This window comes from Thunnus maccoyii, chromosome 18, assembly GCF_910596095.1.
Source record: "Thunnus maccoyii chromosome 18, fThuMac1.1, whole genome shotgun sequence".
Taxonomy (NCBI): domain Eukaryota; kingdom Metazoa; phylum Chordata; class Actinopteri; order Scombriformes; family Scombridae; genus Thunnus; species Thunnus maccoyii.
This window is the reverse complement of record NC_056550.1, coordinates 19,433,195-19,456,345: the sequence shown is the minus strand read 5'-3', so window position 1 is coordinate 19,456,345 and position 23,151 is coordinate 19,433,195. Positions and strand designations below refer to the sequence as shown.

Genomic DNA, 23,151 nt, shown 5'->3' with positions numbered 1-23,151 from the left:
CAGTGGCCTACCGGGAGTCCCTGATTGATATACCATGAGGTCACAGTAATTAAAGGTGATGTTTCCCCCGGGATAGTAGAGGGTTGAAGCTGGGGCAAAAGCTACAATTAGGAAGCGACGCAGGACCTGTAGGAGCACTCAAGGCCCCCTGAAGCCCCATCTATCAGATACAGATAAAAGGGTTGAGTGCAAGGGTAATGTTTAACCAAAAAGACATTGTCAGACGCTCCATAAACGGTTTCCTCTTTCTTCAAGCAAGCAGAGAAGTGGAGGAGAGACCATAATTTCTGGGTTAAGACCACAGTGGGGTTGTTGCTCGTACATGGGTGACATGGTTTACTCCACCAAAGAAATATTCAAAACAGGCCAAACACAAGTATGTGACATTTTTAAAATAAGCTTTTCTGGGTCTATTAAATTTGCTGTGACTATAAGTCAGAATTGTTGGCATCTTTGTAGCCCTAAAGGAAACATATTTTCATCCACAATCTAATAAAATGAGTTGTTAAGATTTTATTTGCTGCTACTGTTGATCAAAATCACTATCAAAGCTGGGTAACACTTAAGTCAGTGAGTTGAAATACAGCGCTTGCTGATTTCATTCAGTGATAGACCCCAAACTGTGCATTACTGGCAAAAGGCCACCTACTGTACTGCTCCAAAATACCACAGCAGAAGGAAGTTGTTAAAGAAATCAAAGAAGGCAGAAAAGATGTTGGTGTGTGGTCGTGTTGAGCAGATTTATACTCCGTTCTTTTTTATGATAGGACCAGTAAGATCCTCCAAAAGGCCCTCCCTCCCTCCCTCCCTGACTCATCGGTTGCTTCCGTTGAAAGCTACAGGTGTGAACTGAGACAAGGAAACTGTTATCAGAGTAAAATGAGAAAGGTGAGGCTTAATCAATAAACCAAAAAGCTGGAAAGTTCTGGGAGTTTTTGTCTTTTAATGATCTACTAAAACAGCCCTCAAACTGTCATTGACTCTCTCATTTATGCTTGGATTCTGCATTGACAGTGAATAGAGAGGATATAATCATATCTGTTTCTTAAGTGTGTCTCTGCTGAATAGGTGGAGACCGAACTCTCTGAACCCGCCCCTCAACTCAAGTAATACATCATTAATTTTCTAAAATGCAGAACAAACCGAACAAAACCATATGTGCTTTGTGGACACATACGGAAACTTTTAAATTCCCAGCCGTGTGCATACAGTAAGTACATGCATGCATGGTATTCTCCAACCTGTCTTTATCAACCAGTGCTTCTGTAAAACAAACAAACAAACAAAAAAACTGTGGGCATGAGAGCTCAGGTGTGGAAAAAGACAAACCTGTTCCTTCATAAGCATATCTCTGTTGTGTAGGTACATGAACCAGGTCTCATTTGAAGTAACCCTGCATACCCCTCCTCTTGGGAGCCCAGCCACCTGTGCAGAACACACTACACCTCTGCAGCTACAAGAACGGAGGCACATGAATCATTAATTATCACCAATTAATAATTAATCCCATCAAATCCTGAGGATACAGATGACTACCAGGTTCTGCCACTCATAGACTTGGTATGAAAGAGGCCTCTGTAGTTACACTGTTGTATATGAGATCATTACTTATTACAAAAATGGTTGCGGTTAAAATCTCCTCCAAGAGATGACTCATTCATGGGGGCATATGATGATTTAAATATAGTATAAGAGGTTATTTCAGAAGCTCAAAAGCTATGATACATTGCCACTAATAGTTTGCTGTGTTTATTTACAACACAGAATATCAAGGATGTCCTTTTTTTAAATCATGACTCTCATATAAAAGAGATGCAACATTAAGTCTCCCACAGTAATGATAGCAGTACAGCGCCTCCTGCAGAAACACGACCACTGTAGTACTTGATTTGTTTATGTGCTTTCAAGAATTCTTGACATTTCCTTTAGACTGACATTTTCCTCAGGGAAAGTATTTTAATTATTCTAATTCAAGTGGTGTGACTATCTGACTTTTGCACTGATGGCATTCAGACCTCAGATTTCATAAATATAAAAAGATTTGCCAGTCCATTAGTCATTTGTTTGATGTATTTTCATACAGCCTGAAGAAAATCAAACTTAGCAGTGCTGTTGCTGTAATGAAACTTTATACAATACATGAAGATATATTTACAGATTCATGAAAAGTTAGAGCAAAGTGAAACAATTGACTATTTTGTACACTTTCTCAAAAGTAATCATACCCTTTATCAAAAGTAAATATTAGGAGTTACTTCCTTCCTAAACACTGCAGGACAAGAGGATATCATGTGGAGCAGATCAACCCTTATTCTTCATAGGACTCTCTGACTCACGGTGTAGTAAGATATTTTCAGTCTGGCTGCTTTCTGCTCGTCCATCTGCACAAGCAGATGAGTCTTTGGTGTCCCTGCCCAGCGTCACTATCGCTGTGGGGACTGCTGGAGTTGAAAGTGATCCAGAATGTAATGCTACAGCCAAGCTGTAGCTGCTAAGATTATCAGAGGCAGCAACAATGAAAGCTGCCCAACCCGGACCTCACCATCGCTGCTGACAGGCAGTGGAATCACAGTTAAAGCAAACAACGGCCTTCACCGGTCCACCAGCCATGACAATGACAAAGTCAACAACCCCAAATGCCAGAACTCTTCTACTGAACATGCTCAGCAGATTTCTGTCTGGTTCCTATCCTCCCTCAATAACTCAGTCCGGGTATTTATGTCCATAATTGTTCATTGTTGTTATGTATTTCCATTAGAAATACAACTGTTCTGACACTACAGTAGCATGAAGGTACCTGCAAACAGTAGGTGCAGTGACACACAATAACTAGCCATGCAAATATTTGACCTGGGAATTTTCATGACACTTTTTTTTTTTATGTTGCTGCAGTATATCAGTTGACCCTCAATCCTATGACATATTCCCTCCACCTATCTCTGCAATGCCATAAACCACTTCACAAGCATGTTGCACTTTCTGGCACCTCTCCATAGATCTGACTAACCGAAGGAGAGAGGGGGGAGAAATGTCTTGACTGCTATCATTACATTCCTCTTACAGTCACTAAAGGTTTGCCATAAGCTCAATCTGTGCCAAAACATTTAGCAGAGTATTGAGAAGTTGACATTGATTATGACATGCAGTATATGTCACATAAAGTTATATATACATAAAGCATTGAAACATGAACCTCAAATATGTTTCTTTAGTGCGCCACCCTGTTACTGGAATCGACAAATGTACTTCACTTGCAGACTCCTTCTTCCATATAAGATCATTGCAGATAAAGTTAACAAGAAGCTGCATCTTCAAAGAACCAACACTGCTACAGGACAGAAGGAGAAGAGTCCTAGTTAGAGCACAAAGACTTCCCAGACTAAAGACGGGGATGTATCAAAGCTCATGCAGCTGAAGAAAGCTCAGGCCGGAGTTAAGTCCAGGAGGCAGAAAAACAAGGCTGTTGAACATCGGAAACGAGGAAAGGCCTTGGATATGAAGAAGAATTGAATCTAAGTGTAAAGTTGCAGCAGGAACAGAAAGTATAACTGACGAAGGCCATCGACCTTGTTCCTTGCAATGCGGAAAACTAATCCATCTCCCAGCAGACCCGGCCTGCACAGGCTACAGAGATTGAGAAGGTCAATCTACAGCTAAAAAGATATTCAGATATTACTCAAAATGGCTGGGAAGGAGAAAAAGGTGCCCTCAAAGTACAACGTGTACTCAAGGATCAACTGTTGACTGTTGAATCAAAAGAAGCCGTGCAGAACTAGGATATAGATGAACTCTTTAAGAGCTCCAGCTGCAGCTACAAAAAGCTCAACAGGATCTTCAGATTGTATGTTTTACTCCAGTAGTAGAAATTAAATTAACACTGACATTACAAAATGTGCTCAACCACTCTGTCATCCTCAGCATTACAATACCAGTCAAACTTTTGACTGGTATTTCATATTGCAAATTATTTTTTTCAACAATATCAGTAGTATGAGAAATCTATTTACCTCAAATATTACATAATTTAATCTATTAAAAATATCAATTCATTGAACCTCTATGTATTACCCATATATCAGTCTATTTGTCCATTTAGAAATCAAACAATGCTTGCAGTCGTTAGCTTTGGGATCCAAACAACACACACAACAAACTTTGTACTTCTCTCATGAAGTTGTAGTCTGCACCACAATCATGTCACACACACTTCCAGAAAGCCACATGAGCCTACAGTGCCTGAGGCCAAACTGGCGCCATCCACTTCCTGGGCACAGGCAGGCATGAGCACACCGGCTCTATTTATAACTTCTTATTAGAGCCAGACTGTTTTCAAATGAGGCTGAAAAGATAAGACAGCAGCAGGAAAAGGCCACTGTTCCGTGGCTTTTACCTATCAGCAAAATTGGCTGATACGTGTAGTAGGGAAAAAATAAAGTTATGTTTGGCAATTTTGTAGAAAAACAGAAAACGGACCTTCCTCACACAGCCTAAAGTGACACCAGGAAAAAAAACAGGACACATAAAAGAGTCAAACACTTAAAACATCCTTCAGGCTGACATGGTGCGCGGTCCCTTTAAGAGCTGCAAAACAATCACACTTCCTTCCTGTTAGCATTAGCATAGACCACCTCAAGAGAGACTGGAATAAACACTGTGGTAAATGGTTTAAAAATATACCATGGTTTTGCCGAGTTTATAAAGAGACAGTGACTGAGAAGGTGTTATTTTAAAGTCGGAGGTGTTTTCCGGTAATGGCAGGGCGAAAAAGAAAGCTGCTCTCACTGACAGCAGCAGCAGCAGCAGCAGCAGCAGCAGCAAATACACATGACAACCAGCCGGATTTGAAATTAAAGGTTTCACCTGCAAAACAGAAGAAGCCCATTCAAAATTCTCAAAGTGCTGAGACCGAGCAAAGTCATTATTTCACCAAAACTAAACCAGACCTGCAGCACAGACTGGGAGAAGAGTTTTTCAAACAACCTTGCATCAGTTTGGCTAAAGCATTCCTCGGCAAGGTAATAATGTCAGCTTGATTTTACACCCGTTTATTTAGTCAGGGAGATATTTGAAAGCCATATAATGATTTATTGGGAGGTATGCTTGTAATAAACTCCTCATTTATGTCAGTAGCTCATTAAAAATGCCCTTCAAACATGGTTCAAGGTGTAGGCTATATAAATACTTTGAATAATAATTTATGTCTGAAAAAAAATCCAGTTGTGTTGTTGAAATCCTTAAAATAACATTTTCTCTTTCTTCCTCATTAAATATTCCTGAATCTATAAATATGCAAATACATTTAATTTCAACTGCTGGACACAACATGTCTCCTACTTAACTTTAAAGTATATTCTTAGTGTTTATGCACTGGAGGCTTCAAGTCTCCACATCACACTTGTGTAAGTTGAATATGGGACCAGGATTGGCTTCCAAACCATTTGTGATGTCACTAATCCTGCTCGCACCTTTTAAAACTGGATTTTCAATGAGCACAGAGAAACTTTTCACTTTCAGTAGATGCAAGTGAGAGCAGCCATCTAGTGTCAAACCCTGCAAAGTGAAGTTCAAACATCCAACTGAAGGAACAAGATGAAAAACATATTTCTGAGTGGAAGGGGATTTTAAAACTTTTAATGGATAGCATTTAGGATTTAGGATAACAAATTGTGTCCAGTCTGGCAACACTTTGATATGTTTAAGCTATAAGGACCCGAGGCAAGACATAACCTTATCTGACAATCTTGCCACTTAATCAGGTTATTTTGTGTTTCATGCAGGAGTTTCATTTAAGACCCCCTCTAGACATGTTTGAAGATGTCAGAAAAATACCCTGCTTTGATTAAAAATGTGTGTCTGATATGGTTTTTCTGTAAAAAAAAGTTCAATTACCTCATTAAAAGTCCTTAAATTGACATCTACTTCTTCTCCCTCATGAGTATGCAAATATGTTTTTTTTATTTCAAAAGTTTAAATGCTGGACAAAATATGTTTCCCACGTTATTGTAAAGTCCATTCTCAGTGTTTGTGCGCTGGAGGCGTCAAGTCGCAGCTGTAGTTGCATATCCAGTTGTGTGAGTTGTTGTGATGTCACAAATCACACTGTAGGCCCAGCCCTTAAACTCACATCTAAGGTGAGAACAGAGAAACTTTCTACTTTCAGCAGATGGGTGTGAAAAGAGCCATCTAGTGTCAAACTCTGCAGATAGATCATTCTGCACAGTGAAGTTCAAACATCCAACTGAAGGAACAAGAAGAAAACCTTTTTTTTTTTTGAGTGGAGGGGTACATTAAAACTTTTAATGGATAGCATTTAGGATTTAGGATAACAAATCGTGTCCAGTCTGGCGTCGCTTTGATATGTGAAAGCTATAAGGACCCGAGGCAAGACATAACCTTATCTGACAGTCTTGCCACTTAATCAGGTTGTTCTGTGTTTCATGCAGGAGTCTCGTTAAAGACCCCCTCTAGACATGTTTGAAGATATCAGAAAAATACTCTGCTTTGACTAAGCTAAAACATTCAACTGAAAAAAAAAACAAAACATTTTTGACTGGAGGGGGACTTTAAGTAACCTGTCAGTTCATTCTTTTCAATCCCTCCTTAACACTGTGTAGAGGTATTTCACCTCAAACCTTACTTCAGCCTACATGGTCTTGCAAAACCCAAGACCACAATAAAATGCATCCAGAACACTTGCCTTAAATGTAGGGCTGCAACTACTGATTGTTTAAAATGTCAGAAAACATTGAAAAATGCTCATTACAAGTTCCCAGAGCCATATGGTGACATCTTCAAATATCTTGTTTTGTTTAATCAACTGTCAAAAGATATTCAGTTTACTGTTATAGAAGAAAACCAGAAGATATTCACATAGGCTATGAGAAGCTTCAACCAGTGAATGTCTGCCATGTTTGATTAATCAGTCATTAAAATTGTTGCCAATCAATTTTCTGTTGATCAAATAAATTCTTTGGCATGAATGTCACAACAACAATATTGCCAAAGCATCAAGAGTCAGTGAAACAAAATTACATTAACATAACATTAAGATTGACATATATTAATTATATATAGTATACCTACGTATATACATACAGTATATTCTATGCATGTATATGTATGTGTGTGTCTAGGTCATTCACTGTCCCTCAAGTTCTGGTATGTTAATACATAATGGGCAGCAAGATATGCCCTGTCTCCTTCTTCTAGGACTATTTTTAATTTTGAGAGGTCATTAAGCTCTTTTTTAATTAACTAACTCATCATCTCTGCCTAAAATGTGACTGCTGTGTGAAAAGATAATCTGTCTGGTGCCTTGTCCCTGCAGGTGTTGGTCCACAGGTGTGTGGATGGTACTGAGCTGAGAGGACGAATAGTGGAGACTGAAGCCTACCTCGGAGGAGAGGACAAAGCTTCACACTCAGCAGGGGGGAAACGCACAGAGAGGAACATGGCCATGTTCATGAAGCCAGGCACAATCTATGTGTATCCAATCTATGGCATCTACCTCTGTATGAACGTGTCTAGTCAAGGTAAAAGCATTACCCACTCAAGGTGACGTAAAGTAGAAATACCTGCCCCATGATGAGATCATTGGGCGTTAGCTGTTTTTTCCTAGAGATGCTTGCAAACAGAAAATACATAATGATTTTTTTGGTGATGACCTCTAAGTGTTGTTAATGTTATTAATATGACATTAAACCTACACAGTGGTTTGTGTTTTCTATTGTCAGTATGTAAAGGGCAAAAGGAAGGAGACAGAGTGGAGCCGTGCTGACTGATGAATATTGTGTGCTGTGTTGCACAGGGGAGGGTGCTGCTGTGCTGTTGCGCTCCCTTGAGCCCCTGCAGGGTCAGTCAGTCATGAGGCAGCTGAGAGCAGCCAGACGCAAAGAGGGAGCCCGACAATTAAAGGACAAAGAGCTCTGCAACGGGCCTTCGAAGCTGTGCCAGGCTCTGGATATACCCCGCTGTTTTGACCGTCGAGATCTTGCCTCAGACCCAGAGGTGTGGCTAGAGAGGGACCCCGACACAAATCCAGCAGAACCATATGATGTAGTATCAGCACCACGCATTGGAATTGAGTCCCATGGTGAATGGGCCAAGAAGCCATTGAGGTTTTATCTTCGTGGGCACCCCTGCGTTAGTGTAGTGAATAAGGAGGCAGAAAGACTGTCACCGTCTTGAACTGTAGTGAAGGATTTAGATTCCTCAGATGTGAAGTCTGTCACAGGGGAGCTGAATGTCAGCAGAACTTGACAGGCAGTATAAAAACTTGAGAAGTTTCTATTTCCTTTGCTGGGATACACTACTTCTTACACAAGTAGGATGAAATAAGTCCATTAATATTTTTAGTCCTCAGAAAGTTAAGATGGCTGAATAACGTCCAAAAATATAAATTCTAATCTGCATAAATCATCCAAAAATATTTCTCATCCGTTTTGTAAGCATTAACATATTTTGGCACCATATTTTCATGGTACTGATGCAAATTTGTACTGTAAAGTTCTAGATTAGCATTTATTTATAAGTCACAATTTATCAATGCCTACATTGGGGAAAAAAATTCTGTTCTGAAATGTACCTTTTCTCATTCCATCTTTTTAAATAAACATTCATACTTGAGAAATTCTCCTCTCAGTGACTCAGTGATTTTGCAGATGTTTGGAACGCTCTGCTTCCCTCAAAGCAAAAACAGCCCTGTCTGATGTTTGGAGTCCTCCTTTTCTCTCTGTCTTTCTCTCCCCACCTCTGGGATTCCTGAGGAGAGGTAGCTGGAGGTCTGGAATGATCATTACTCAGTGTGTACCCCTCTGTGGTCAGTACAGATGATCTAACACATCTGGGACAAGGGGAAGATGATGTCAAACCCCCACTAAGCTAATCCCCCCCAGGATTCAGAGTGAACACTCGAGGCGTGTCTGGTATGTACAAAATAATTTAATATTGTAAACAATATTTGGCTCATAAAGGAAAAAAAATGCGTTCTACATTTCGTAAATCTGCACACATTAATGCAAATGAGCTCATTTTAAAACATTGTTGAGCAACAGTACTTAGCTGTGAGCACAGCAGGCTATTAACCGCTGTCGAACTGACATCTTTTCCATGGGGGCTGATACCGTCTTTGTGCCACTACTCCATCGGTGACTGAAAGATTGAAATAATAGGATCCTCATGGTTGGTCACCACAAGGACACTGCGGAACTTGTCAAACAGCGTCTTGAGCTGAGAGCGCCTCATGTTCTCATTGTACATAATCTCTTCCAGGTGGTGATGTCCCCGGAAATAATGCAGCAGCCTGGAAGGAGTCGACATAAGAGGCAGAAAAAATGGGTTGAGAGCTTGACTTTCACTGAATCATAAGCTGTGTAAATCAAGCATGAGACAGGGCTTTTGCAGCTCTGATGACATCTTTCTTTACTGTACAGTGGGTAAAGCACAGCAATGATTAACTGATTGGTGAGCTTTCTAGACACTTTTCTGTTTTCAATATTTGCATAACTAATAGCATTAATAGTGATTCATAACATCACAAGTCACTTAATCCTTACTAAAATGTATGACATCTGCTAATCTTTCTATCTAAAAGCAGAGAAACACTTGGTGCACTAAAAAAGCACAGAATATGCACTAGTCATTTGTTAGAAGCAGGCTAAATTACCTGGCAAACATCCGCAGATCTTCTGGATTTTGTGCAGCAGGGATATTAAGAATAACCTGCCTCTCGTGCTCCGACAGGCTGGCAAGCAGCGTCTCTGTCATCCTCTTGTTGAGAGGTGAGTCCCCACCAGGCAACAGCTCTGCACTGGAGTTGTCCATACTGGGACTGGTTAGGGTCATGTCATCACTACTGGCTACACACAGGGGGGGAGACAGATGTTCATAAATTAGCTATTACTGTGTTACACCTGTAAGAGCTGGACGAAGGAGTGAGCTGAGAGAGAACGTACTTGGGGAACCGAAGCTAAGAGCGCTTGGGGTGCTGAGACTGCGGCCCCCTACTCGGGCAGGCAGCGGGGGGTCTTCATCCCTCGTCCCGGGCTCATCTTCGCTGGGCGGTACCAACAGACAGACGTAAGTGTGCAGTTGGATGAGAAGGCGGCGCTGGAGCATCCACACCACCATCTGGATCAGCTGGGCCTGGTCAGACAGTATCACAGCTGAGCACACTCATGTCTCTAACCAGGTCAAATATGTTTCAAATCAGCAGAGGGTACCGTACAAACTCAAAATACAGCCGCAAGAAAGAGCCGTGGCTCTGATCTTGTTCTCATGAAAAATAGAGGCTGCAGGCACTGGAGCTGATGTCCCTTTGCCATTTATAATTCATCACTGATGCCCAAACAGCACTGCCAAAATGAGATGGGTCAGAGGAGGAAACCTGATGGTTCTGCTCATCCAGTATGATATAAAATAAGTTTACAGTAATAGCTCTATAAATACTATAGACTTACTGGGAAAACGCAACTTCACTTTGTTTAGTTTTAATTTGTACAAAAATGTCTGTCTTTGTTCATATGTCAGAACAAACTCTCAACTGGGGAGACTGGTTCCTGGTACTATGCAGTGCTCGAAGTGGGCTGGTACTCACTGGTACACAGTACCAGCACTTCTACATTTTACTCTTTGGTGTACCGTGTCATTTTCTTGTGTACCGGCACTTCTCACAAGCTGCTGCTTTTTTCTGCCCTCTCCATAACAGGTTCTCTGGGCGATTCATAATTGCTCTAAATACCCAGGGGGCACTAGGTGACTCTCACCTGCCTGCTTTTCTCTGTCTGCGACTAGTCTAAGTAACATTACATTAACCTTACAATAATGTTTTCATCACACCCCAGCAGAGTCCTTCATTGCACCACACACCAAAGCTGGTGTGGATAGCCTGAGGGACATCTGGACATAGAGTTTAGTGATGCAGAGGTGCTTCGTTTGTGTGGCACACTAACAGTAGAGAGAAGATAAAGTATCCAGGGATTTCACCGGGAATACAAGGAACTAAGGGCATCCCGGTCTGATGACTTCATTGCACCTTAAAGTATGTACAGTATTTTTGCTGTCTGTGCATGTAGTCCAGTGTGGAAGAGTAAGGTTATTTGTGAATTTGTACAATAGTCCTACCTCCTGCGCAGGAGCCTCCAGGGGGTTTCTGAACTCGGCCAGGGAGACTGGCAGTGAGAACTTTGCTAACATGGAGGGCAGATCATGACCAGGAAACTGCTGGGCAAACTGCTCAGCCAGTGGTGAGTATCTATCAGGGGAGAGATGGCACACGTTATTCTACAACACATAACTTTTCCGTGAACACAGCTCCTTTGAATTTATCATCAATCAATGTCGTAAAGGAAACTCTGTAAAGTCTAAAGTAAACAGAAGAAAATGAAAAGTGCTGCCAATGGGTCAGTCCAATTCTTTCATAGCACAGTTTTGGGCGATTAAACGAGTACAGACTTTGGAAATCAGCATGTAATTTTAATAAAGACAAGTTTTTGTGACCAGTGTATGTGAGGCAATGACACAAATGAGTGTTCAGCAATAAAATGGTTCATTAGCGCTACATTTACTAGTACAGCCAACTGGCTTATATCAAACCATGGCCACTCACAGGCAGATGTTGGCATGAGGAGACAGCATGTAGACGTTGTTCTCACACAGCGGGTAGATGATGATCGCTTTGCCCCAGTAAACCAAATGAGCTGCAATTTGAAAGATCTGAGAAGGAAAATAATTTAAATATAATATAAAATTATGTGAAATAATACAATCTAAACAACAAAAAGCTTTACAACTGAAAACCAGCTATTGAAAGAAAATATAAAAACTTCTTGTACTACATGTGGGAACTTTCTCAGAATCGATTTGGATGTACATATATTGTCCACTAGATGGCAGTAAGACACCATAAACACAACAAGCTCTCTACTTTAACATAAAAAACTACATTACTCCCATTGTTGTACATGTATTCATGTTTCTCCATTTCAGAAAGTGTTCTCTTCATTTACAACACACAAATAAGTGGATCAAGATCTTTGATTCTCCCTATATTATGCATGCACTGATCAAATCTATACATGTACTGCATGCATAAATTTGATGACATTCATGACATTTTGAGCTCTATATTTAAATACAGCTGCCAAACTCTCTGTATTTGTGATGACTGAATGAGCTAATGCACTTATACATAAAGTGGTCTTGTAGTTTTACTTTTTGTTTATTTGTGTATTTATTTTGAGACATCCAGTGTTGTGAATTACAGTGGTGATAAGAGGTGGTGAGACTGTTCTGCACCTGAAGTAGGGCTAGGTCAGCATCCTGTGCAAGCTGCTGCAGGTTTTTCACCGCTGAGCAGGTTTTGATGAGGCGCACCATCGCAGGCGAGCAGTCCAGAGGAAGCTGGCTCAGCAGTGCCTTTTCACTTTCCAGTAGCAGCAGAGCGTGATAGGGCCTGGAGGATCACACAACATATACAGCTGAGCAAACAGATGTCCTCTTTAGGGGCTTCGAGCTGCCTTCTGCAGGAAACAACTTTAGTACCAGTCATTTTATTGTAAAACTATGTGTATCTGAGAACACAAACTGAATACACTGAATAAAAAATAAAATCTTAAATCTTTCTGGACAGTTGGTGTGATTTCATGGCTTAAATATATTTACGCAAATATCAGCTGGCTTAACTATTTATGCACATTTTCTTGAGCAAGACAGAAATACAGAGATAAGAGTGGATCACAACTCTGATGTAATTATGCTGAAGCAACAATAGGTGGCAGTATAGCCCACAGAAAACTCTGTTTCTTTAAATGCTATAAATAGTTATTGCTGAAGTGCAAAATACACAACCCTCCATTACATGTTACACACAACTCATTTGACATAATAAACTGATGGTGGATTAAACTGTCAATCCTGAGGATATGAGACCATGTCGTATTGGTCTATAAGTACATGTATGTGTATGTAGTAGAGTCATGAGTTTATGAACTATAATTAGTCTTTTTCTTTATCCAGATCAGTTGAAGATATTCTTACAATTACAGACTGATCATATTTTGCTTGACCTGCGACCAAGTAATCTTAACAAATGAACATTATGCTGCTGTCAAGTATTTAGTAGAGCATAAATAAACAACATAAACATGAGGATAAACGGTCAAAATGTTCTTTTTATCCCCAACAAATATGACATTTATGGGCAGAGAAGAGGGAATCTGTCAATTTAAGTGTAATGTCTTTAAATATTGCATAAGAAAAGGTGTTATCTGTTATAACACTTGTAATAACACTTCCTACATATGTTTCTGCTTTGAGATGGGGACCAGTGGGTGGAGTATGTGTGGGTAGGAGTGATAGGCCATTTTTAGTATGATAGGTCACAGCTGCTGAATGGCATGTTGAAAGAGTTGCGATTTTTAAAAGGTTCAACCCACCAAAAAAACAAACAAACATTGAAGCGTAAAGTGTTTTCTACACTGTGTGATTTAACAGAAAATGTATTCTTACGCTATGCAGCTGATCAAATAAAATATGTCTCAAATACCAAAACTACATGACACAAAAATAAAACAGACAGAAAAAATACAAACACACCTTATAGCCTTAAGGCTGCGCTCCAACGCCTCTGGAGGGATATGGTTTCCGCCAATTCTGTGGATCTTGTGCGGTAAACAGAAGCTCACCTCCAGCCAGTTGTTAATATGTAGTCGCACTACACCGGTTGTACAAAGGCTGACAAAACATCAACATCAAAGTCAGCTATATATATATATATAATATTCATTGTGCATAGCAAGAAAAACGTTAGAAAAGTTAGAAAAAAAAAAAACACACCTGTCATAAGCCTCCTTCAGGTCTCTTGCTAGCTTACATTTGGGTAGAATTTGTCTAAATGGGGACTGGGGGCTTCCATCAGCTGATATCATGAAAAGGAGAGAACACTGTGAAAATATACTCTCACATTTATACTTTCATTTGATAATACGTCACTACAATGTCACTGACAAGCTGCACTGTTCTATAATGATGAACTTTAAGAAATGTTATAGCTTGACTGGACAGAGCTGTGAATTTGATGTCAATCCTCAGGTTTATAAGTATATATCTCACTCTCAGTCATGGTGGTAATCTCATCCTGGACGGCGAGCATCAGTTTGGCTTCTCTGGTCAGGTACTGGCAGCGCCGCTCTTCGTGCTGCAGGGCTATAGCGATGCGGCGAGACAGGTTGTGCATGCAGCTGATGACGGAGGGGTCAGCATTAGCCTGCACGGGCAAATGATAAGAGGGAGGCACTTTTACAATTGTGTCATTTTGACAGAAACATGCTAGTTATATGTTTACAACTCAATGATTACTAGTATTACACTGCATCTAAATCACAGTTCACATTCATGTCAGACATTACCAGTCTGTTGTTAACTGTCAAACATATTTAGGCCTTGAAAATTTATGTGACTTTTATGCGAGGGAAAGATCTTAACATGTCATTTAACAATAAAAGAATTCTATGAATGAAATGATTGAGATTTATACTAAAAAAATTAAGTGAAATGATAATACTTTTCTGTTTTGTTTCTGTCACAATCAGTAACAACATGATACAGAATCCTCGTCATTTTTAAGTTTTTCAAATATTTAGCCGATGTCTATTGACAGAGTTAACAGTTTATTTGCTGTGCCTGTACACTTATCGCTCGTAATGCAATCCAATTGACTTTATATTGAGATTTTAATTAATGTTTGTGGTAATTTTGAGGCTGTAATTTATGTCATACAGCATGGTTTTATACTGAGAGGTGTTTCTGATAGTCTGTCATCCTCAGGTATGTAAATGACAGTCGACAAAACCTATAAAATGAGTGACCAACATCATCTTATGGTGTTGTTAAATAGATTATTTGCTATAATTTTCTTAGAGGATAGAGATAAAAACAAAATACATGTATATAATCATATGAATGAACATGTAGACTTATATAAAATAATTTACTGGTGTACAAATTAGAATTGTGAATCTTTTTAAAATTTAATGGTTAAATCTCTTGCAATAGGTTATAAATACACACTGCCATATAAAAATAACTCAATGGGACTGTTGGAAATGTGCAGGGTTCAAACACCACAGTTGCTGGGTAGATATTAACAAAACATGACAGAGCATTTCTAGCCCCATTTCAGCTGTACTGGGACTTACTGGGTACAGTGACTCAGCATGGGCAGGAACAGGCTCTGCCTTTTTGGGTGGCGTGATTAAGCATAGTCAATTGGTCTCTCCTCCCTCTTGAGTTCCCATGCTCTAACAGATAGACTATACTGGAATATTATCACTCATAAGCACGCCTCCCATTAAAAGAACAGATCAACAGCACATAATCTACATGTCCCACCCACAGTAAGTTGGCTGAATGTCATCGTTATAAATAAAAATACCAAAAATAAGTTTTACTATCAGCATTTATATATCATGTATTTCCTCTAGTGATTTTCTTGGGTCCACATCAACAAATCACTTAATATGAACAATCAAAAAATCTAAATCATAACAAGACTTTTCATACCCTTAGTGCAAACACCACATTAAACAAGATCATGGTCGGCATTTCTCTCTTAGGCGAAGGATCTGTTTTAGACACCTGTACGGGAAGAAGACACATTTTTCATAAGATGCATAAAATAAACTGTTTGTAAATTGTAAATCTACAGTGTGTAGATTTATATATGATACAGTCAAAGTCAATACTTTATTTCAAAAGCTGTTCAGTTAACAAATATAGAAGAGTGGTATAAATAAATATTGCATGAATATTTAAGTAAAGTGGTTTACACCATAAAACTGCACCCACACAATGTTATGCAACCCTGTAAAATAACTCTGCAATAAATCAACCTTTGTTAACACTGAAATGTTCAGTTTTTGTTGATACTGTTGATGGACCTACATGGTCATTTTTAAGTTGTAAAAAGTATTGTAGTATTGTACTACAGTAAAATGTGAGTTGTTCTTGTTGCTTTTCAAAGGGGCACCTTAAAACAGAATATGTTGCTGTTGGATTGCCGTCTTAGCAACACAGTTAATGATTCATGAGATAAACAAAACTTCTGTCAGTAGGGGGCACTGCTGCAGCTTACACTTATCTGCCAAAGCTCAATGGTTACATAAACTGAGATGGTAATGATGAAATGAGAAATGGTCTTACAGCATAATCAAACCCAGATGGCTTGGATTGATTGATCCGTTACCAATAACAGGTGTCCAATATAGTATATATAATAAAAGACACGTCAGAATTCAAACTCTTTTTGTTGCTCCCCTATATTTAACAGAGCTATGATTTGTTTTCTTCCACATTCAGAATCCAATTCAATGTTCTTGTGATCACCTATAGAGTTCTGCATAGTCAGTCACCTGCCTGCATTAGAGATCTACTGCAGCCCTATGTCACCAGCAATGGTCTCAAAGATCTTCTGATCAGGGTTTGCTGGTTGTTCCTAGAGACTGTGCTTTTGAGGTTGTGGCTCCTAAACTTTGGAACTCTCCTCCATTGGATTTAAGATCTGTGGACACTGTTGGCACCTTTAAAAAGCAGCTCAAGACTCATTTGTTCAGACTTGCCTTTGTATAATTTTTCTATTTATTCTGTTTTTTATGCTTTATTTCCTCTGTGAAGTACTTTGTGACGTCTCTGCTCTTAAAAGGTGTTACAGAAATAAAGTTACTTACTTACATACTGTAATAGAAGAGGAAGAGACTACGACAAACTGATTTTTTTTTTAACAGTGGTAACAAGTTATCTGGCTTTTCAGTAGGACCTGTTTTGTTCCTCACCTGAATGATGGGAGGATGCTGAAGGAGAGTAGGGTGACCCACAAATCGAACATTGTCTATCTTCAACTCGAACTTCTTTCCGCACATATCGGATTTGGTGGCCAAGATGGTGGCGAGGATGATGTCAGAAAACCTTCAGGACAGAAGAACGCACTTAATAAGGAGAGGTGGCGAGAGAGGTTACGGCACAGAAAACAGCTGTGTTTCAAGTGAGAAATTTTAAATTAGCTTTGTTTGATTACATTTTTCACATTTCCTGTCTCAAAGAGGGGTTTTGCGTTAATCAGATGCGTCTGCCTGCAATGTATTTCAGCAGAGTGTAAATAAAAAGCTTGTGTGGCTACTGGAGAGGAGAAATTAGGAAGAGGCCTCCTTGCAGAAAAAAAGTGAAGTCTCTGTATGAATGAAGAATGTGAAAGACTCATGCTGGTTTTACTTTAAGTAACTCATGCTGCGATCAAAGGGATAAAAATCAAAGGCCAGAAAAATGAAGGCCAGAAAAAATTAAACACACAATAGACTTACCCCACCGTCAGAATTGGAAAAGAACGTGAAGTAGTTGCTTTATTGTAGTTTGCATTTGATTTGCATTTTTGTTTTGTCATGGTGAGTCTACATGCTACAGGTAATCAAATTAAATACGAATTAAAACTTTTTAATTACAGTTTTGAACTATTGGACTTTAATAGAACACGGCATACAGTACAGAGGAAAGCGACACTGAAATCCTGAATTTACCAAAGCACTGATTCACTGGATCTACTACTGATAATTCACAAGGATTTTCTGAGATTAGGATTGGGGATCCATATAGGACATAAAATAGGAAAGAAGGGGGATTAAAAAAAGACAGGGGTGATCTAAGCATAGGAAAGGTGGTTTAGAATGATTTGGTCTTACCCTGCTACCAACTGTTCGTCAGTTAGTGGAGTTTGTTCTCTGAAATGGGAATTGGGCCATAAAAAAAAAGAAGAAAAAAGCAAACAAAAGGGAAAATGCAACACACAGTCGGGCTGAATGCATAAAATGGACATCAAAACAACCCAAACAAACATGTGATACTGTGATGTGAAAATGCTGGTCTGCATGTTGATTACGCCCCTCAAGCAAATAACCAGTCAACCCCTGTGTACGCCAACATGTCATTAGCGTTGACAAGTTTCCATCTTAAGAACAGTTTATACAGTTAAAACCAACCACTTGACTATTGTAGGGCTGCAACTAATGATTCATTATCGACTTATCAGTGGATTATTCCTTCGATTAATCGCAGAAAATATAACAGAAAATAGTGAAAAATGACCATTAAAACAGTCAAAGGTGACATCTTCAAATGTCTTTTTTTGTCCAACCAGCAGTCCAAAATCCAAAGATAATCACTTTACTATTACATCTGACATTTTTGGGTGTTTTTTCTTGGCAGCTCCAGATTACTACAATCCATTTTATACTCGTCTTCCTAAAGTTGCTATTACATGACTTCAAATGCTGCTGATATGTTCTTAACTATGACAAAAATGACAGGACATATAACACCTACAGTATATGTATACTGAACTCTGGCTCCCTGTGCCAGCTGTGGTTTATTTTAAAATGAAAAGTTTTTATGAATTAATTTGATTTTATGATTTATGAGTTGTGCACACCATAGATAACAGGCTGTTTACACTTCTATACCCATGTAAAAGTTCTCTAAGATGTCAGATATTTTCAAAAAGCTGTATAACGAGTTGGAAGATGGTTTGTGGTGTTTTATTTGTTCGTATTTCAGTGATTATATTCATTTTCATGTGACTCACTATCAGCACGGTTTACACATAAACAACAAATGAAAGTTTATTTAATATACATATGTTGTGAATTTCCCCTCAGGAATCAATAAAGTATTATCTTATATAGGTTTTGTCATTATTATAAAAATAATTAAACACATTTTCATACATAACATGAACTACTGTCAAATCTGCTGCAACTGTATACAGCAGTCTACCTCTTTTACTCGGTGGATGAACAAGTCATCCTCTTGTTTTGGTAAAAATCACAAAATGATGCAGCACTGCCACCTATCCTATTTTTTTTTTTTAAACCTATGACCAGTTCTTTTTTGTAAGTCTTACCCCTTTAAATAATTTTGGAAAAGTCTAACAATTCATTATATGAACCTGTTTGTTTGAAATGTGTAGTAACAATCAGTGTCCCACATTCTCACTAGCAGAGCTAACAAAATATAAAGTATATCTGAAGTGTTAAGTTTGTTTTTTCACCAGTTATATGTAAACAGCAGCTGGGGCAAAGTCTAAAGGACATTAAACACAAGGTGAGCTGATAGCTTTAGGTTTTGAAGTTCCACCCCTAAAGCAGTTTTAAAAATAAAAAATTTCGTGGTGTTTAATAAAGCTCAATCACATGGGCTGTGTTAACCATCTCCTCAATTCAACTTGAAAAATACAACGAATTTTGGGGAAAAAAATAAAAGATCAAAAGCAAGAGAAGGGACAAAAAAAAAAATGAAAGTAAGTAGCTCATGTGGATCTTAGAACAGGCTGTGTTTCAACCTACTCATTTTCTTACAGTGTATATAATGTATAAAACATTTTATATTGAATGAAGACCAAAAAATACCTTGAATCACCATCCTGATCTTCAAGACCATCCCCCGTCGTATTCAGTGCATACGGACTTCGTTGAGTTGCTTGTGTACAAAAATAACAGTATTAGTTCAAATGATTAAGCCAATTTGAAAAAAACACACAACTTGACATGATATTGAAATAAGAGCCTGAAAATCCAACATGTGTCAGAAAGATGTTACGTAAACTAAACTAAATTTCACAAAAAGCAGGACGATGATAAATATTCATTCAAGCCAGACGCCCGTTGCGTTGTTGCAATACATAAATAAACAATTTAAATAGAGTGCTACTCCAGATGTTTGACTTTTTCTGTATGTGGCCATAGTTTGTTGTTGTTAAGAGCTTTTCTCAGTGTTGGCAAGAACCAACTTGTGACCTTTGTTGCTCTTTGCCAATAAAGTTTTCCAGTGTTCGACGTGCTGTTTTTATATGACCTAACATTGCCATATTTGCTCAATTTACTGTGTGTTTATGGGAAAGAAGGCTGTGACATATCTGGCTTGAACTTCTGGTGGTGAATATGTACCTGCTAGTTTCCTTATGCTGCCATGAAAACTCACTTATATAAGAGTAACTGACAGACATCAGGAACATTGATAGTATATATTCAGCCTTTATAACAATAAGTGTGGACAAAATAACAAGAAAATGGAAAAAGGCCACTGATAAAAGACATCGTGTGTCATACTAATCTCTTCCCATACTAATAAACAGTTTCTTAGAAAGAGTAACAGAGGACACAAGTAGACCTTATCAACACTTATTGAAAGAAATCATATATTCATATTTGCTTCAAACTGAAAACTGTGGCATCAAGATATCATATCCTGTTTATTGCTGGGCTGTTTTTGGGGTTATATTGTATTGTGAGGTGTTTGTTACTTTATCCAGCCCCTGTGAAAGTGTAACCCTATGAAAGTGAGACCTTGGAGGCCCTGGTCACCCTGAATAAAGAGCAGGTGATGAGCTCCTGACTAGTCTCTGGGTAAAGCTGGGCATTAATGCTGCGCCTACCTGTAAGAGATGACGGACACTCGGCCACTCTTTGGAAAGGATATCGAAAAAGCAGTTTGTTCCCCCGGCTGCCAGAGCTAACCAGTATGACACTAATTGGGCTGGTTTTATCGCCGCTTTTGTACACGCTATTTTGTGACTGACTGTACATGGATTTTCGGTCATCTGGTAACCCGGCGGAAGGGTTGAACATCATGTTAGCATTATAGCTAACTTTACGCTAGCTGCGACTCGTGTAAAGTCGGTCGCAAACTGAACCAACCAACCAGTAGGTTAGCCCGTATTAATGTTTAACACACTCTCACACACACTGACGGTGGGAAAACTACAATATAACTGGTTTAAAGGTTGAGGCCTGACTGTCAAGTAACGTTACTCCCTACCGCTCATCCGCGTATTCTTGCGATTGTTTTGTGTCACCCTGAAAATTGTTCGACAGGGAACAGAGACAACTACATGATTCCCCTTGCTTCAACGAAAGGCTACTCAATGTCTATCTATCTATCTATCTATCTATCTATCTATCTATCTATCTATCTATCTATCTATCTATCTATCTATCTATCTACAGTTAAGCCCAAAATTATTCATACCCATGCCGAATTTTGATTTATAGTGAAATTTTATCTAACCAATAGGTTTCTTCTGGCTGGGAATGACATAAGTATGTGACAAAAGACGGCAAGACATTGTGTTAGAGACGTTAATGATAAATTTTAACAATTTTAACAATTTCTTTTTTACTGAAAAAATGCCATGTCCAAAATTATTCATACCCCTTGAAATTGTCGCAAATTTTTGAGAAATGCAACCTTCTATACCATCCCAAATGGTCTTGGTAATTTCTACCATGTTCTGGAGCACTCTATGGAGAACAGCTGATGCAGTAATTCTCTAGTCAGTTACTAGTCATGACTAAAACCAAAGACCTTAGTGAGGACCTCCGGTTGCGCATTGTGGCTGCTCACAAGACGGGGAATGGCCACAATGCAAAGCACAATCACAAAGTATTAGGAGTTTCACACTGTGAAAAATCTCAAGGGGCGTGGTAGGAAGCCAAAAGTGACCCTTGCGCTGGAAAGAATGGTAGTGCGAGGGGTCGTAAAGAAGTCAAGGATCACTACCAACATCTCACGGCAGACACTGCACAAGGCTGGTCTCCATGGACTCTGACCAAGGAGGACTCCACTTCTTCAAGACAGACGAAGCCAGCGCGCAGGGGTCACTTTTGGCTTCCTACCACGCCCTCTGAGATTTTTCACAGTGTGGAACTCCTTGTACTTTTTGATTATGCTTTGCACTGTGGCCACAGGCACTTGGATATGGCTTTATAGCCTTTCCTCGTCTTGTGAGCGGCCACAATGCGTAACCGGAGGTCCTCACTAAGCTCTTTGGTTTTAGCCATGGCATTTTTTTCGTAAAAATGTTAAAAACATAGAAATAGTTAAAATTTAGTATTAACATCTCTGATACAATGTATTACCATCTTTTGTCACATGCATTATGTCATTTCCAGCCAGAGGAAATCAAAATTTGGCATGGGTATAAATAATTTTGGGCTTAACTCTATCTATCTATCTATCTATCTATCTATCTATCTATCTATCTATCTATCTATCTATCTATCTATCTATCTATCTATCTATATGTCTGTATTTCTGCCTGTTTGTGAAAACAGTCATTAAAAAAACATTATTGCTCTTTTATCGTTGTTGTTTTTGCTGTTGTTGTTGTTATTTAGGCCGCTCAGTTGTCCAGTATTATCAGTGTATTAGCATCACTGCAATCGTCCTAATATGCTCCATGTAGGCTTTTTATATTTTAGGAGACCATCAAAATATATTTATCTGTTCCTACATGTTTCCCAATTAAATCCGCCAGATGGCGCCACTCGCTGGTTGTGGGATCTTTTGGGCTACACAGACTTTTTATAACTATTTTATTCCTAACCATTTTGAATGCCAGTGTCAATCTAATATATGCACTTTTTTTGTATTCAGTCAATGCATGCCGTATAGAGCTGAACCACAGAACACATTTATGAAAAATGATCAGGCCTGTAACCCAGACTGGTGCAGAATTTAAATGAAATAAATTTTAGAAATACTTTATTATTAGCTCCAGCTATGCTACAAGGACCAATTCACATAAATGATTTTGCATTGTATTAGGTCGTTTGTGTCCTTAAAAATAATTTCATGCACACTGTTAACCTATTAAGTTAGTGAAGGTCTTACATCCTTAATAAAACACCATAAACCTAGGCGAGCCTTTTTTAAAAATATTAGGCTATTGCAAGGTCCAGACTCAACAGAATGAAGCTTTTAAGTCCATCAGATAAAGACTTGTGTGCACATGAGAGAGACCTAACATGACACTCGATGTATATTGGCAAAAATCCAACATTTTTCAGCCCTTGGCCCGAGACAGCACCCTTATCATTAATTACAGATGACCGCACCCGGTTCAAACTGGTGACAAGAGGCCAGAAGAACTGGCAATCCCCTAGCAATGATAAGTTAAATAACACATATGTTCATTTTAGGTTGCCGAATGATGAAAAGTGTTTCTAAGACCACAGATACACAGTTAGAAGATTAATTTAGAGACATGGGCCTAGCTGTTTTTTTTTTCAAGATCTCTTTGTACGCACCAAAACCTGCAGAAATGAGTCAGTA

At 38.9% G+C, this 23,151-nt stretch overlaps 2 protein-coding genes across 5 annotated transcripts; one reads left to right on the top strand and one right to left on the bottom strand.

Moving 5' to 3' along the window:
* Positions 1 to 4,574: 4,574 nt before the first annotated feature.
* mpg (N-methylpurine DNA glycosylase) lies at positions 4,575 to 8,623 on the top strand. The gene is made up of 3 exons (XM_042393002.1): positions 4,575 to 5,015; positions 7,328 to 7,532; positions 7,808 to 8,623. Exons 1-3 carry the CDS (start codon positions 4,752 to 4,754, stop codon positions 8,185 to 8,187), a joined length of 849 nt encoding a protein of 282 aa, XP_042248936.1. The 5' UTR covers positions 4,575 to 4,751; the 3' UTR covers positions 8,188 to 8,623.
* A 299-nt stretch (positions 8,624 to 8,922) lies between these two features.
* On the bottom strand, positions 8,923 to 20,907 carry nprl3 (NPR3-like, GATOR1 complex subunit). Of its 4 annotated transcripts, none has more exons than XM_042394091.1 (14): positions 20,474 to 20,907; positions 19,449 to 19,518; positions 17,727 to 17,765; positions 16,827 to 16,959; positions 15,559 to 15,633; positions 14,110 to 14,263; positions 13,834 to 13,915; positions 13,594 to 13,731; positions 12,295 to 12,451; positions 11,606 to 11,712; positions 11,122 to 11,251; positions 9,954 to 10,143; positions 9,665 to 9,857; positions 8,923 to 9,301 (listed from the first exon to the last, which is right to left on the bottom strand). In XM_042394091.1, exons 1-14 carry the CDS (start codon positions 20,667 to 20,669, stop codon positions 9,136 to 9,138), a joined length of 1,830 nt encoding a protein of 609 aa, XP_042250025.1. In that variant the 5' UTR covers positions 20,670 to 20,907; the 3' UTR covers positions 8,923 to 9,135. The 4 variants fall into 4 exon arrangements, with proteins under 4 accessions (XP_042250025.1, XP_042250027.1, XP_042250026.1 ...); XM_042394093.1 differs by having other exon boundaries at positions 20,857 to 20,892; XM_042394092.1 differs by lacking the exon at positions 17,727 to 17,765.
* Positions 20,908 to 23,151: the final 2,244 nt, after the last annotated feature.

Coding starts and splice junctions, on each gene's coding strand:
- nprl3 (XM_042394091.1), bottom strand. CDS start 20,669: ATGATGTTCAACCCTTCCGCCGGGTTACCAGATGACCGAAAATCCATG. Junction 15,634..16,826: donor AGCATCCTCCCATCATTCAG/GTGAGGAACAAA, acceptor CTTCCCGTACAG/GTGTCTAAAACAGATCCTTC. Junction 13,916..14,109: donor GATTACCACCATGACTGAGA/GTGAGATATATA, acceptor TCATGATATCAG/CTGATGGAAGCCCCCAGTCC.
- mpg (XM_042393002.1), top strand. CDS start 4,752: ATGGCAGGGCGAAAAAGAAAGCTGCTCTCACTGACAGCAGCAGCAGCA. Junction 5,016..7,327: donor CTAAAGCATTCCTCGGCAAG/GTAATAATGTCA, acceptor TTGTCCCTGCAG/GTGTTGGTCCACAGGTGTGT. Junction 7,533..7,807: donor TATGAACGTGTCTAGTCAAG/GTAAAAGCATTA, acceptor TGTGTTGCACAG/GGGAGGGTGCTGCTGTGCTG.